Here is a 14,925-nt window from a genome sequence, read left to right as displayed (position 1 = left end):
GACAAACTGTGGCTTCAAAATAACATGTTAGAGCACTGAGCTACTGCTCCATGGATGGTTAGCACATGGATTTGTGCCTGGTATCTGCAGTGCTGGAGAGGAAGAAAACGTGGCCTACAGCAACTCAGGAAGGCATGGAGTCCTCATGGTCTATTCTTCAGCGTTTTCTGGATGTCACTGACAGCTGACACTGCCTGATGCATTGGAGTAGGTCGTCTGTGTAGCATTTCAGCTGGGGCACAAAGGGAGGCAACTTAAGCAGATGAGAATTGTAACTGTGAAACTTACATTTTATTTAAACTCTTCAAAATTTGAACTTCTGTCTGTTCTCAGATGGAGAAGAACTCTCGGAAAAGAATCTATTTCCAGGACGGAGAAAGGAGAATTATCGACAATGAAACTGACTACACTAGTCGGATCAAGGTAGTTGAGAACTACACTCTGACCATTGACCATGTTGAGCTCGGAGATGAGCGGACGTTTCTGTGCCAAGTTGGTGCTGGTGCAGCAGGCAGTGGTGAGGCCACAACGGAGCTGAAGGTTTATGGTAAGGTTTCTTCAGTGCAAAAATGTTTTAGAATTATAGAATGATACAATGCAGAAGGCCATTCGGTCTATGGTGCCCATACCTGTTCATTGAAAGCTATCCAATTAGCCCCACACCCCCTGCTCTATTCCGGTAGCCCTGTATTTTTTTTCCTTTAACATATTTATCCCTTTTGAAAGTTATTACTGAATCTATCACCCTTTCAGGTAGCACATTGCAGGATCCCAACAACTCACTGTTTACATTGTTTTTTCCCTCACCTTATCTCTGATTCTTTCTGTGACTGTGATCTCTTCTATTTTGACCAGTCACTTGACACAGGTTGACTTCACCTCTGCATATTGCATTGCAGGGGCAGGTTGGGCAGAGACAGATAAGAGCAGAGCTTTAGATTTGTGTGCATTCTTTAAAGCGCCCTTGCTTGTCTGTGTTTACCAATCTCTCTTTTTTGGCAGATGCTCCAGAAGTGCCTGAGATAACTCCAAGTGAAGCAATCATATCAGTAATGGAGACAACGCCAGCAAAAGTAAGAAAAGCTAAATGGCTGACACTCTGTTGACTCACTTATATACTTGGGAAATGGTTTATTGTGTAAAGGAATTGTGGAGCTTCACAGATGCCTTCCAGTTAAAAATATACAGCTCAAATTGGTTGAACATTAAGTGTTTATTGATAACACATAAGTATATACACATATAAAGGGTATAGCCCAATCTATGAGCTAACTCCCCGCTTGCTTCTACACAGGTCCCTGTCCAGTCCACAACTGACTCTATCTCAGCTCATGTGTCTTTTTACATCACACTGTGGCCGATACTGTTTCCCAGTCCTACATTAACTCTTGCTATGCCAGATACCATTATACTACACACACACCCCCCCTCCAAAATCTTTATCCAACGTATTTACATTATGATCATGCTTACCCAACATATTCATATTATAATCGTGTTACCCCTTCTCCCCACCTCAAGTCTCTGACTTTACAGATTCAGACAGTCTGGAGACTTGACCATTCTTCCAGATCTCGTTCTGGTCACATTTGGAGGAGTGATAGTCTCTGTTGATTTGGGCAATCTTTGTTGATTCAGAGTTTGTGTAGTCTGTGTTTCTGGCACTTGGTTGTCTTCTTCTGATATGCTTTTTCTGCTCCTTGGAGTTGAACTTCTTTTTGTCAACTCCCATCTGCTGTGCTTGGGAACCACCGACATGGTCCCTGCTTTCCAGGGAGGGTGTTCACTCCATTCATTTGTGGCACAAACCTGGTTTTTCTTTCTCCGTGTGGTCCGCTGTGATCTTTATGGGGGTTGAAGGTGTTGCCCCTGTCGTTTGGATGTTCCTCGTCAGTGGGCTCATCTTGTAGTTTGGCTTTTATCAAGACAATGTATTCTTCCGTGTGTTTCTGTGCCTCACTGAGGTATGCTCTGGTGAGCTGATGGTCACTCTCTCCTTGCTCCAGCACCATCTTGCAGCTCTGCACATTGTGGGGTGGGGGTGTGCTGGAGGTTGCAGTGTTTGTGCTGTGGTGTTTACAGGTAATGTGACAGCAACTGTTGGACCCTGGGGTTGGGGCTCATTCTTCCGTTGTTGATCATTTTCCTGGTGTCTTCCATTCAAGGTACAGTGGCATTTATCTAAAGGTTTGGCTGGAAAGCCTGCAAAGAAATTGGACAAACCAGCTCTGTGAAGAGTAAAGACAATTCAAAGCTGAAGTCCCAGTCAAGAGTCACTTTACTGGTGGACCTCTTGGAAACTTACAGTTCCATTTGGTTGATAACAGAGGTTGTCTTGACATCTTCTGCCATTTTAAGAAGGTTCAGGGCAACACAGGCATCTCTGCTCAAGAGAGAAAAGGATTGATTTCAGATGATGTGCATGCCTGACTATCTGCTTATCGCCAAAGCTTAGTGGTTCTAGAATCGTGCCAATGACTGGAAGTCAGATCCCTCCAGGCCTGTAGAGTGGTGTGTCTGTTGTGCATAGCCAGAGGTGTCTGAGCCAAGGCTCCTTATCCAAGAGGACCATAGCACTGGTTCCCGTATCCAAGTTGAAGTTGGTGATGTGACCGTTTACTGAGATTCCACATTCCAAAAAGAGAATCCAGGTTCCTTGACCTCGCACAAGAAGCATGGTTGGGTCTCTTCCTGGTGTGGCACCTCAATCTCATGGATTGTCTTGGGATCCTCTGCACGTTTGGTGTTTTAGCTTTGTGTAGCTTTCCGAAGAGTCCCAGGCAGTTGCAGTTAAAACACTGCACTGAGATTGCTGGCCATTGCTCTCACCTGTGAGGTCTTTTGGCTCCACGTCACTGACGTGGTTGCCTACCCTCTTGTGGTCAGTTTGGGTATTGCCTTCCTTGGCCTGCAGTCTTTGCCCTTTTGCTTTGCTAGCTGGACAGTTGGGGTTTCTCTGTTCCATGGATTACTTTCACCCCATAAAATAGATCGGTGTTGCTGGTGGATTTCAAACTGCCTGACTATTTGGATGCCCTTTTCAAGGGTCAGATCTTCCTTACCCTGTAGTATGTCTGAAAGGGCATCGTCAGCCACTCCATCTCTTATGAGTTCTGACTTAAGGTCACCATAGTCACAGCCTTCAGCGAATCTGTATAATTCATTTGTAAAAGAGTCAACTGGTTCTCCAGGCTGTTGGACACATTTGTTGAACTTTGCTCTCTCTAAAATTTTGTTGCCTCTTAGATTAAAATATGTATCGAATGAACTTCATCAAATTTATCTGAGGATTCATTTATTCCTTGCCTTGCAATAATATCATCGGCTATCAGACCTGCTGAATAAGGTAGTGCATTCACTTCTTCAGCTTCTGCTTTTTATCTAATCCTGAAGCTATCATATATGTTATGAATCTTTTCTGCCAAAGTCTCCAATTTTGGTCCGGCTCTTGGATCAGTCTGAACTGGTCTGGTAATGTTGATTTGTTGTCCATGGCTGCTTTAACGTTCAGGTAAAGTTCAGCTTTAAATGCTGTGCAGGTTTTGAAGATGGCGTCACAGGAACCATTTTTTCAAAGAAGCTTCCCCCATGGTTGTCGCGTTTGCTGAGCTCGAGCGGCAATGACGGTCCCGAATTCTTTGTCTTTAGTTTTGTGCAGTGATTTACTCAATGATTTGGCGCCCTCCCTGTAATATCAGAGGATTTTGGGGCGTTTTACAATCAATTCCCAGCTTTGGCTGAGGTTTTTAAACCTTCTGCTTCTTTCTTTTCCCCCCCTCTTCCAAGGAGCTTGGCTGTGGTGACATGGCACTAACTCTGAACCCGCCTGGCTGTGGTGACATGGCACTAACTCTGAACCCGCCTGGCTGCAGTGACATGGCACTAACTCTGAACCCACCTGGCTGTGGTGACATGGCACAAACTCTGAACCCGCCTGGCTGCAGTGACATGGCACAAACTCTGAACCCACCTGGCTGCGGTGACATGGCACAAACTCTGAACCCGCCTGGCTGCAGTGACATGGCACAAACTCTGAACCCGCCTGGCTGCAGTGACATGGCACAAACTCTGAACCCACCTGGCTGCGGTGACATGGCTCCAGCTCTGAACCCGCCTGGCTGCGGTGACATGGCACAAACTCTGAACCCACCTGGCTGCGGTGACATGGCTCCAGCTCTGAACCCGCCTGGCTGTGGTGACATGGCACTAACTCTGAACCCGCCTGGCTGCGGTGACATGGCACAAACTCTGAACCCGCCTGGCTGTGGTGACATGGCACCAGCTCTGAACCCGCCTGGCTGCGGTGATTTTCCAAACAGGCTGCTCTGGCTTTTTTTTCAACAGCACTGAAGCTTTTTAAGCTAGCCCTTGCTTAGAACTGCATTTTTTGCTAAGCCTGTTAACTCTGCAGTCTGTGGGCATTCACAATGGACCCCAGTGAGATCTTGTGGAGTCATCAGCTGCATAGCGGAGTTTTTTCTTCTGTCTTTTTGCTTTCAGTCCTGCAAAGATGATCTCCCTCTGTGTCTTCACTTCAAGTTCCTTCAGTCAAGTCAGAATGCTGCCCCTTTAATTTTACAGCTTTTGAATTTCTGTTCCAGCTTTTCTGAGTTTCTGGGTTTTTCCATTCGCTGCCACCATGTTGTATGTTGTATGTTCAGGTGGTCTCATGAAGAGGTTCTGAGTCTTGTATGGTTGAACATTTAAGTGTTTATTGATAACCATAACTATGTACATATATACAGGGTATAGCCTAAGCTATGAGGTAACTCCATGCTTGCTTCTATACAGGTTTCTATCCAGTCCACAGCTGCATCTAGTCTCAGGTCATGTGTCTCTTAACATCACATTGTGGGCAGTACTGTTTCCCAGTCCCACATTAACACTTGCTATGCCAGATACCCTTATACTATAAAATTCTCCCTCAATACCACATCTCAGGATAACCTGAGATCAGCGTGTTAGTCTGATTTCTTTCAACACAATCTGAGTCTTGTCGTTAACGGAGTTACGTCACAACTCTGGTGTCATTGCATGGGTAGAACAAACTCAAGCAGCTAAATGGCCTACTCCTGTTCCTAGTTCCAAGAAGAGTCTTGGAGTATCTGTTTTAAGTAATGTATTATAAATAAAGATAAACATTGGAAATAAACAGCGGGCCCATTGTTTGATGTTGTGTGTAGAAACCCTACATTAGAAGTCCTAGATTTTTAACTTGCAGTCGCCTCATTTGCACTCAAAGAATGGACAGTACTGTAGAAAATGGTGTGTCTTCTAATCTTGCTGATTTACCACTGCTGTGAGTTTTGGGTGGACTTGACCCTGTTTGATTCCTGCTCGAGTAATGGTAATTCTTGCCCACGCCTGCAGATGAATGAGCAGTGCATGTGGGATACTGCAGTTTGTAATGACACTGAGAGAGTCTCCCAGCTACTGGGAGGTGAGGCTAGATGAAACTTTTGGAAATGTTTTTTTCTGGCAGTTATTTGTGGTTTTTCCACTTTAACATTTGAAATCTTTAGTAGTCGCTATTTTAGATTCTTTATGCTGCTCAACAATGTTGCTTCTTTCTGTTCCTGATGGCAAATATATCTCCTTCTGCTGAACAGCTTGACATGTGACTGTATTACGAGGCCACACAGAGAAACTTCCAGCTGTGCCTGCTCCTTGCTTTCCCTGCTTGGTATTACCCTCCTGGACCCCTTACCTTGTCCTGTGGGCCCCTGGCAGTAACCAGCTGCTGCCAAGTTTTAATGGCTGTTGTTTTGGTCAGAAAATCAACAGGTGACATATCACTGAGGTCCTACCCTGTAAATTTCTCCTCCTGGCAGTGTAGTTGCGGTATTACTCTGGATCTGTACCCGATCTGTGGGTGTTTGATGCTGATGCTGGTGTGGAAGAAATGCTGGGGCTAAATTTAACCCCTAAGAATGGACCCAGTTTGGGTTGGGTGAGAAGTTAAAATTTTTAAAACTCTGGCTTTAATAGAGGTGGGATAAGGTGTGGGAAACCAATCTACTCTCAGGAGGCTGGTTGGGACGTTAATGTTTTAAGGAGGTTACTTGTCTCTATTTGTACAGGCTTTTTATTTTTCACCTATTTAGTCTGGGCCAGCAGGTAAAAGGAGACATGGAAGCATCCATAAGTTAAGTGCATTTACAGCGCCGCTTATGGGTCTGGAGAAGGAGGAGTGTTCCCCCTACCCCTCCACACCCAGTCCAAGAAGCTTATCTCTTTGCAGCTCCGTGATCACTGACTTTTTTCCCTGTGATATTCCCCATCCTCATGATTTCCCCCAGTGGCAACACTCCCACCTCCCTCCTACCCAAATGCCATTTCATCAACTCTATATCCTTCGGCTGTGCCCCACTAACCTACCCCATTCTGTGCTCCTCGGGTACAACCTTGTGTCACTGGCTTTCCTGCCTGACATGGAGCTAGCCTGTCAATCAGCTTAGCTGTTGGGTTAGAAACCTGAAGAAAAACAATTAAAAGTGCAGGACATCTGGGAAACCTATATTTCCAATTTCCCATCCATAGCTCCAGCCTCCACTACTTCCCTGTACATATTGGGGTCACTGTGTCTAGTGGTATCATCCCTCCCTCTGAGAAATGAAAAATGTCCTCATTAAAATAAGTATAAGCAGTTTGAATAATGTTTACAACAATGTGTACTGTTAAGTAGAAAATTTATTTTCTGTTTTCAAGAAGGGTTTCTGTAGAGGCATTCCCTCTGTCCCACCCCAGTATGGGGATATTCGCTGCACCTGGGCAATCCTAGGTGAAAAATGAGGTAAATCTCTCCAGCAGCCTCATAGAGCTTGTGACTGATTGAAGAAACTTATACTTATACTGCGTCTCTCACAACTTTAGGATGTTCCTAAGCACTTTATAGCTAATATAAAGTGTTTTTTAAGCATGCTGCTAATGTACTGTCCTCAATTTTGGCATCGTTGATGTGCTTTGGTCTATCTCTATTTTTTTCAGGTTGCCACTTGTCATACAAGGAATGGTTATCCAGCTCCCAACATCACATGGTATAAGGACCGCACCCCACTGCAAGCTACCACCAAGATAAACAGCAGTATGTCACACTCTCATGTCATTCTTCTCAACCTCTGCATTCATTGCTGCTTCCTCCGGCATATACTGCCTGAGAACAGTGAAAAGAGCACATTACCTCCACAGAACCTGTAATTAATCGCTGAGTCTGGCATTAGCCATCACTTACTTCCTGACTGCAACTGCACATCAGACACACACATCAGAATGGATGTTTTGTAGCCACTGGTTGCTACGACAAAGATGATTACAATCTGATTTGAATTTGACCCTTCCACTTATATGTCACCTGGTCTAGAATCATCAGGGCATTGAAGCCAAAATAACTTCATAAGCAAATTCCTGTAAGAAATTAGTGCTGCTGAAACTCCTCAGGGTCCCCACTGCCCTCCCAGCCTGGACAACTGCAGAAAAGGTGGAAATCCAGTTGTGCTAGCCTGCTGCTGTTTCTGGGAGCTTCTGACTTGAAACGTGTGTCTATCCTTTGCCATAGAGGGTGGGGAAAATCTGGGGCAGGGACTCCTTACCCTTGCAGTTCCCATTCTGCTGCATCAGTTAGGACCAGGCACATCTTTGGCGACAGATAGAGTACAAAGAGGGAAGCAATGAAGAAAGGGAATCATTTTTTAAAACAAAATTATGCTGATTGCCCCATTAGGATACTATGGAGAACATGGTCAGATTATGAGGGTGGGATTCTCAGGCAACTTCCACCCTCCCCCCAATAAGGATATAAGAAATAGGAGCAGTAGTAGATTATGTGGACCCTTGAACCTAATTCAATATGATCATGGCTGATCTTCTGCCTCAATGCCAATTTCCTGCAAGCTTCCCATTTGCCTTGATTTTTAAATGATCAAAAATGTGTCTATCCCGGCCTTGAATACGCTCAACGATGGAGCATCCACAATTCTCTGGGGTTGACAATTCCAAAGATTCACAACCCTCTGAACAAATTTCTCCTCATCTCACTCATAAATAATCAATCACTTATCCTGAGGCTCTGCCCCATGTTCTAGATTCCCCAGCCTGGGGAAACAACCTCTCAGCCTTTACCTTGTCAGGCCCCTTCAGAATCTTGTATGTTTTTGTGAGGCACCTTATTGAATACCTTTTGGAAATCTAAGTATATTACATTTACCAGCTCTCTTTTATTTATCCTACTTGTATGTCCTCAAAAACTCTAATAAATTTCTCAAACACTCAAACCCTTTCTTGAAACCACTTTGGCTCTGTCTGATCGTACTATGATTTTATGAAGTCTTCCTTAATAATAGATTCCAGCATTTTCTCAAAGCCTGATGTCAGGCTAACTGACCTGTAGTTCCCTGTTTTCTCCCTCCCTCCTTTCTTGAATAACAGTGCTACATTTGCTAACTTCCAATCTGCTGAGGCCAGAATCTAGGGAATTTTGTCAATTCGTAGCCAGCACATCCACTATCTCTGCAGCTATCTCTTTTGGAACCCTAGGATGTAGGCCGTCAGGTCCTGCATGGGGATTTGTTGGCAGTTAGCCCCATAAGTTTCTCTAATGCTTTTCTCTGTTGACATTAGTTACTTTAAATTGCTCACTCTTATTAAAGCTTTGGTTACCCTGTATTTTTGGTATGTGATTTGTGTCTTCTACTGTCAAGACAGACACAACATACTTGTTCAACATCTCTGCTATTTCCTCATTCCCCATGATAATTTCTCTTGTCTCTGCCTCTAACAGACTGACATTTATTTTAACTATTCTCCTGTTTATAGAATTGTAGAAGCTCAGAATCTGTTTTTTATATTCCTGGCCAGTTACTCTCATATTCTAATTTTTCCCTTTTTATAGACGTTTTGGTTGCAGTTTGCTGGTTTCTTAAAATCTCCCACTCCTCAGGCTCACTACTATTCTTTGCAACAATATAAGCCTCTTCTTTTAATCTAACACTGCCCTTAACTTCCTGAGTGAGCATAAATTAAGCATCAGTTTCCAGTCAAGTAGGACTAATGGAAAAACCCAGCAGGTCTGGCAGCATCGGCGGAGAAGAGCAAAGTTGACGTTTCGAGTCCTCATGACCCTTCAACAGAACTAAGTAGAAATAGGAAAGGGGTGAAATATAAGCTGGTTTGGGGTGGGGGGGAGAAGTGGGGGGTGGGGGGGGGGTTTGTTGGGACAAGCTTCCTGGTGGGGTGTAGCCTCCGCATTCAAAGGATCATCCTCTGCCATTTCCGCCAACTCCAGCATGATACCACCACCAAACACATCTTCCCTTCACCCCCCCCCGGCGGCATTCCGTAGGGATCGTTCCCTCTGTGACACCTGGTCCACTCCTCCATCACCCCCTACTCCTCAACCCCCTCCCACGGCACCTTCCCATGCAACCGCAGAAGGTGCAACACCTGCCCCTTTACTTCCCCTCTCCTCACCGTCCAAGGGCCCAAACACTCCTTTCAAGTGAAGCAGCATTTCATTTGCATTTCCCCCAACTTAGTCTACTGCATTCGTTGCTCCCAATGCAGTTTCCTCTACATTGGAGAGACCAAATGCAGACTGGGTGACCTCTTTGCAGAACACCTTCGGTCTGTCCGCAAGCATTACCCAGACCTCCCTGTCGCTTGCCATTTCAACACTCCACCCTGCTCTCATGCCCACATGTCCGTCCTTGGCTTGCTGCATTGTTCCAATGAAGCTCAACGCAAACTGGAGGAACAGCACCTCATCTTCCGACTAGGCACTTTACAGCCTTCCGGACTGAATATTGAGTTCAACAACTTTAGATCTTAAACTCCCTCCTCCATCCCCACCCACTTTCCGTTTCTTCCCCCTCCCTTTTGTTTTTTCCAATAATTTATATAGATTTTTCTTTTCCCACCTATTTCCATTATTTTAAATGTATTCCACCCATCGTTTATTTCACCCCACCCCCACTAGAGCTACCTTGCTTGTCCTGCTCTCCACTCTTAATTAGCACATTCTTTTAGATAATATCACCACCTTCAACGCCTCTTTGTTCTTTTGTCTGTGACATCTTTTGGTTATCTCCTCCTATCACTGCTTGCTTATCTCAACAACGCCACCCCTTCTTCCCCAATCCCTCCCCCCCTTAAACCAGCTTATATTTCACCCCTTTCCTATTTCTACTTAGTTCTGTTGAAGGGTCAGGAGGACTCGAAATGTCAACTTTGCTCTTCTCCGCCGATGCTGCCAGACCTGCTGAGTTTTTCCAGGTATTTCTGTTTTTGTTTTGGATTTCCAGCATCCGCAGTTTTTTGTTTTTATTTTTAGGACTAATGGATGTTGGCCCTGTTTCTTGCAAATTAGGTGCCCTCCTCCAGGTTTCTGCAAACTCCAATGTAGTCAGCACCAAAAAATAGAAAGACTAGGATTTCTAGAGTTCCTTTCTCAATCTCAGGATGTCCCAAAATGCTTTACAGTCAATTAAGTACTTTTTGAAATATATTCACTGTTGTAACACTGGAAATATGGCAGCCAATCTGTAGACAGCAAGCTCCCATAAACAACAACATGATAATGTTCAGGTCATCTGATTTTTACTGATGTTGATTAAGGGATAAATATTAGCCAGAGCACCAGAGAGAATTCACTTACTCTTCAAAATAGAGGCATGAGGTCTTTTATGTCCAACCACCTGAGAGAGCAAATAGCAGCTCGGTTTAATGGCTCCAAATGTGCAGCACTCCCTCATTACCCATTGGAGTGTCATCCTAACTTCTGGTGCTCAAGATTCTGGAACTTTCACAGTCTTCTGATTCAGAGGCAAAAGTGATACCCACTGAGCCATGGCTGGATGACCAGAGACTACTGGCAGCTGGGATCCATGTGTAACTGCCGAGATCGTGTTGTGGTATGTTTCATACGAACATACGAATTAGGAACAGGAGGAGGCCACTCGGCCCATCCAGCCTGTTTCGCCATTCAATTACATCATGGCTGATCTGCTTATAACCTCTTAATCCTGCCTACCCTTGATAACCTTTCATCCCCCTTGCTTATCAAGAATTTGCCTACCTCTGCCTTAAAGATATTCAAGGACTCTGCCTCAGCCACCTTTTGAGGAAGAGAATTCCAAAGTCTCCCAACCCTCTGAGAGAAAAAAACTTTCTCCTCATCGCTGTCCTAAATGGACGACTCCTTATTTTGAAAAAGTGACCACGAGTTCTAGATTCTCCCACAAGAGGAAACATCCTCTCCACATTCACTCTGTCAAGACCCTCAGGATCTTATATGTTTAAATCAAGTTGCCTCTTACTCTTCTAAACTCCAACGGATACAAGCCTAACTTCTCCGGCCTTTCCTCATAAGACAACCCGCCAGTTCCTGGTATTAATCTAGTGAACCTTCTCTGAACTGCTTCAAATGTATTTACATTTTTCCTTAAATAAGGAGACCAATATTGTACACCAATACCCTGTGTACCTAAAGCATAACCTCCTTACTCTTGTATTTAATTCCCCTTGTAATAAACTATAACATTCTATCAGCTTTGCTAATTACTTGCTGCATCTTTTGTAATTCATGCACTGAGATCCCTCTGCACCTCAGAGCTCTGAAATCTCTCATCATTTAGATAATATGCCTCTTTTTCATTCATCCTGCCAAAATGAACAATCTCACAATTTCCTACATTATACTCCATTTTCCCACTCACCTAACCTTTTGTAGCCTCCTTATGTCCTCTCCACAACTTACTTTCCTACCTATCTTTGTGTCATCAGAAAATTTAGCAACCACATCATCAGCCCCTTCATCCAAATCATTTATATAAATTGTAAAATAATTGAGGCCTTAGCACTGATCCCTGTGGCACACCACTCATCACATCCTGTCAGCCAGAAAATGAGCAATTTATGCCAACTCTCTGCTTCCTGTTGGCTAGCCAATCTTCTATCCATGCCAATATGTTACCCCCCTACATCATGAGCTTTTATTTTCCGAAATAATCTTTGATGATGCTTCAAGGCATAGTTATCCACTTTGGTAGGAAAAACAGAATGGCAGAGTACTATTTAAATGGTGATAGATTGGGAAATGTTGATGGACCTGGGTGTCCTTGTACACCAATCGCTGAAAGCAAGTATGCAAATGCAGGAAGCAGTTAAGAAGGTAGATGGTATTCATTCGCCTTCATTGCGAGAGGACTTGAGCACAGGAGCAACGATGACTTACTGCAGCTATACACCTGGAGTATTGTGTGCAATTTGGTCTCCTTACCTAAGAAAGGATATACTTGCCATAGAGGGGGTGCAGCGAAGGTTCACCAGACTGATTCTTGGAATGGCAGGATTGTCCTATGAGGAGAGATTGGATTGACTAGGCCAGTATTCACTGGAGTTTAGAAGAATGAGAGGGGATCTCATTGAAACAGTTAAAATTCTGACAGGGCTGGACAGACTGGATGCAGGGTTGATGTTTCCTCTGGCTGTGGGGTCTAGAACAAGGGGTCACAATCTCAGGATACAGTGTAGGCCATTCAGGACTGAGATGAGGAGAAACTTCTTCACTCAGAGGGTGGTGAACCTGTGGAATTCTCTACCACAAAAGGCTGTGGAGGCCAAGTCATTGAATATCTTTAAGAAGGAAATAGATATCAATTTCTGGACTCTAAAGGCATCAAGGGGTATGGGGAGAGAGCAGGTGTAGAGCGTTGAGATAGACGATCAGCCACGATCATATTGAACAGCAGAGCAGGCTGGAAGGGCAGAATGGCCTACTCCTGCTCCTATTTTCTATGTTTTTATGTTTATCAAATGCCTTTTGAAAATCTAAGTACAGTACATCCACTGGTTCCCCTTTATCCACAGCACATGCTATTTCTTTAAAGAACTCCAATAAATTGGTTAAAGATGGGCCAGAATATTGAGCTCGTGGGCAGGCATGCTCCCGACCGGGCCAAGTGTAAAATGACGCGCGATGATGTCGGATGATGTCCTGATCCCGCGATAGTTTGGCTGGCGGGTGCGTGCTGGAGCCAGCAGTGCGCCCGCCGACAATTTGAAGGCCTATTATGGCTATTAAGTTAACAATTGTCCTGAATTTTTCACTGTCTGTTCAACCTAACGGTTGGGGGGCAGGCGAAAAGGCCAAGCGGCCTTTGCATTTTTTAGGAAACTCATCCACAGGTGGGATGAGGTTTCCTAAAGCGAATAAAAATAAGATAAAAATTTAACACTTGAATTAAAAGCATGTCCCTGCTCATGTGCCAGAGTCCTGGGTTTCTATCCAGAGTCACACGAGGGGATATGTTTTATGACATTTTTGTTTAGTGCATTAGTTTTTTTAAAAGCGCTTCATCTCCCGGAGACAGCTCCATGCCTCAGGGAGACTGAAGCGCTCTTTCACGCGCATGCGGGGAATTCATGCTAGGCTCGACCTCTTCCTCCCGCCCGCACAGGCAGCGCTGAGGACTGCTGCTCGCAGTCCACGCTGGACAGGCCTTAATTGGCCCACTTGCGTAAAATCACGGCGCAGTGCCGATTGCGGGCAGCGGTCAGCTTCCTGACTGCTCCCCTGCCCCCTCCAAGCACCCCCGCCAAGGGCAAAATTCTGCCCCATGATTTCCCTTTCACAAAGCCATGTTGACTCTGCCTGATTACCTTGAATTGATCGAAGTGCCCTGTTATAACGTCTTTAATAATAGCTTCTAACATTTTCCCAGTGATAGATGTTAAGCTAACTGGCCTATGGTTTCCTGCTTTCTGTCTCCCTCCCCTTTTTGGATAAAGGTGTTACATTAGCTTCATGTAGGTTCTGTTAGAAGAGGCTGAGATTTTTGTTACTGATCTGAAGTCAGTTAGGCAGCTTCTGTTCTGTATTGAGCGTATGAATGATTTCTGTATCATTGAAGGTGAAAGTGCATAGAGTGCTTCTCAGCGCTTACTGATTACAGCTCATGCTTTCTTCTGATTTCTGTGTTTTTCTTTAGAGATGTACATGATTTCTCAGGCCACTCAGGAACCCAGTGGCCTTTATAGTATTGTCAGCGCACTTTATTATGTTCCTGAGAAAAAGGACAAAGATTCTAAGTTTTACTGTGAGGTGAGCTACAGGATGCCCCCAGGAGTGGACAAAATGAAGGAGTCTGTTAGGATCAGCATCCCAATAAGCTGTGAGTATTCATCAGCATTACAGAACAGACTTAAACAATATTGCATGGATCCGTCTGACAAGGCTACATTGCATGTACAAGTCTCCTAATCTGGAGGCTAAAACTTCTGTACTACTGCCAAAGTACAATTTCTACTGCGAGATGAATGAGCCTGATCTGGAGGCTCCAATTCCTATTCAGTAAGTGCAGATGCAGGTGTAGATACAGCCTGAAAAGATTGCCAAAAGCTGATTTAGAGAATCTATCATAGTAGATGCCAAAAAATATGTAGAGGAAGCAGATTGGTGGTTCAGCATGCTGTGTAACAGGTGGACTGATACCTTTCATTCTGCACTATGAAGTGTCTCCCCTCCATTCTCTGTGGCAAAAAGGTTGAGTTTGGGAGCTCATAATGGTGGAGAGTTGCAGGTGTCACCCACATTCCACAGCTCTTGTACTGCAGAATATTCACACCATCTCAAGACATGTTCTTTATCCTTTTCTGAAAAAGTGAGATATGAAGGATTTTCTAGTGATAAATTACATCATGATTTGGAGGCTTTGATTAAGGTAACATTTTTTATAAATTGCCCACCTCAGGATTTCTGATTTCCAGCATTCCCTGACTATCCTGATATGGCCATATGGTTATCATGGATGCAGGTCATCTGGTACTTTATAGGACTTTGTCAGGTGCTGGTTTCAATCATTAGCCTATTGGTCTCCCTCTTGTGGTAGAAAATAGTTTATGGGAAAACAAAAGCAAAATATTGAAGATGCG

At 44.3% G+C, this 14,925-nt stretch overlaps 1 protein-coding gene across 4 annotated transcripts in view; it reads left to right on the top strand.

Annotated features, from left to right (window-relative positions):
• The window catches only part of LOC144671549 (basal cell adhesion molecule-like), a 253,895-nt gene that overhangs the window by 187,956 nt on the left and 51,014 nt on the right, over positions 1-14,925 (top strand). For all 4 annotated transcript variants that reach the window (XM_078533520.1, XM_078533528.1, XM_078533506.1 and 1 more), the window contains 4 exons: positions 334-547; positions 1,003-1,073; positions 6,988-7,084; positions 13,983-14,165. In XM_078533520.1, the coding sequence (XP_078389646.1) occupies positions 334-547; positions 1,003-1,073; positions 6,988-7,084; positions 13,983-14,165 (565 nt within the window). The remainder of the gene's footprint in view (positions 1-333; positions 548-1,002; positions 1,074-6,987; positions 7,085-13,982; positions 14,166-14,925) is intronic.

Source organism: Cetorhinus maximus, chromosome 2 (assembly GCF_964194155.1).
Source record: "Cetorhinus maximus chromosome 2, sCetMax3.hap1.1, whole genome shotgun sequence".
Classification (NCBI taxonomy): Eukaryota; Metazoa; Chordata; class Chondrichthyes; order Lamniformes; family Cetorhinidae; genus Cetorhinus; species Cetorhinus maximus.
The sequence above is the reverse complement of the archived record's forward strand: the minus strand, read 5'-3'. Positions and strand labels throughout refer to the sequence as shown.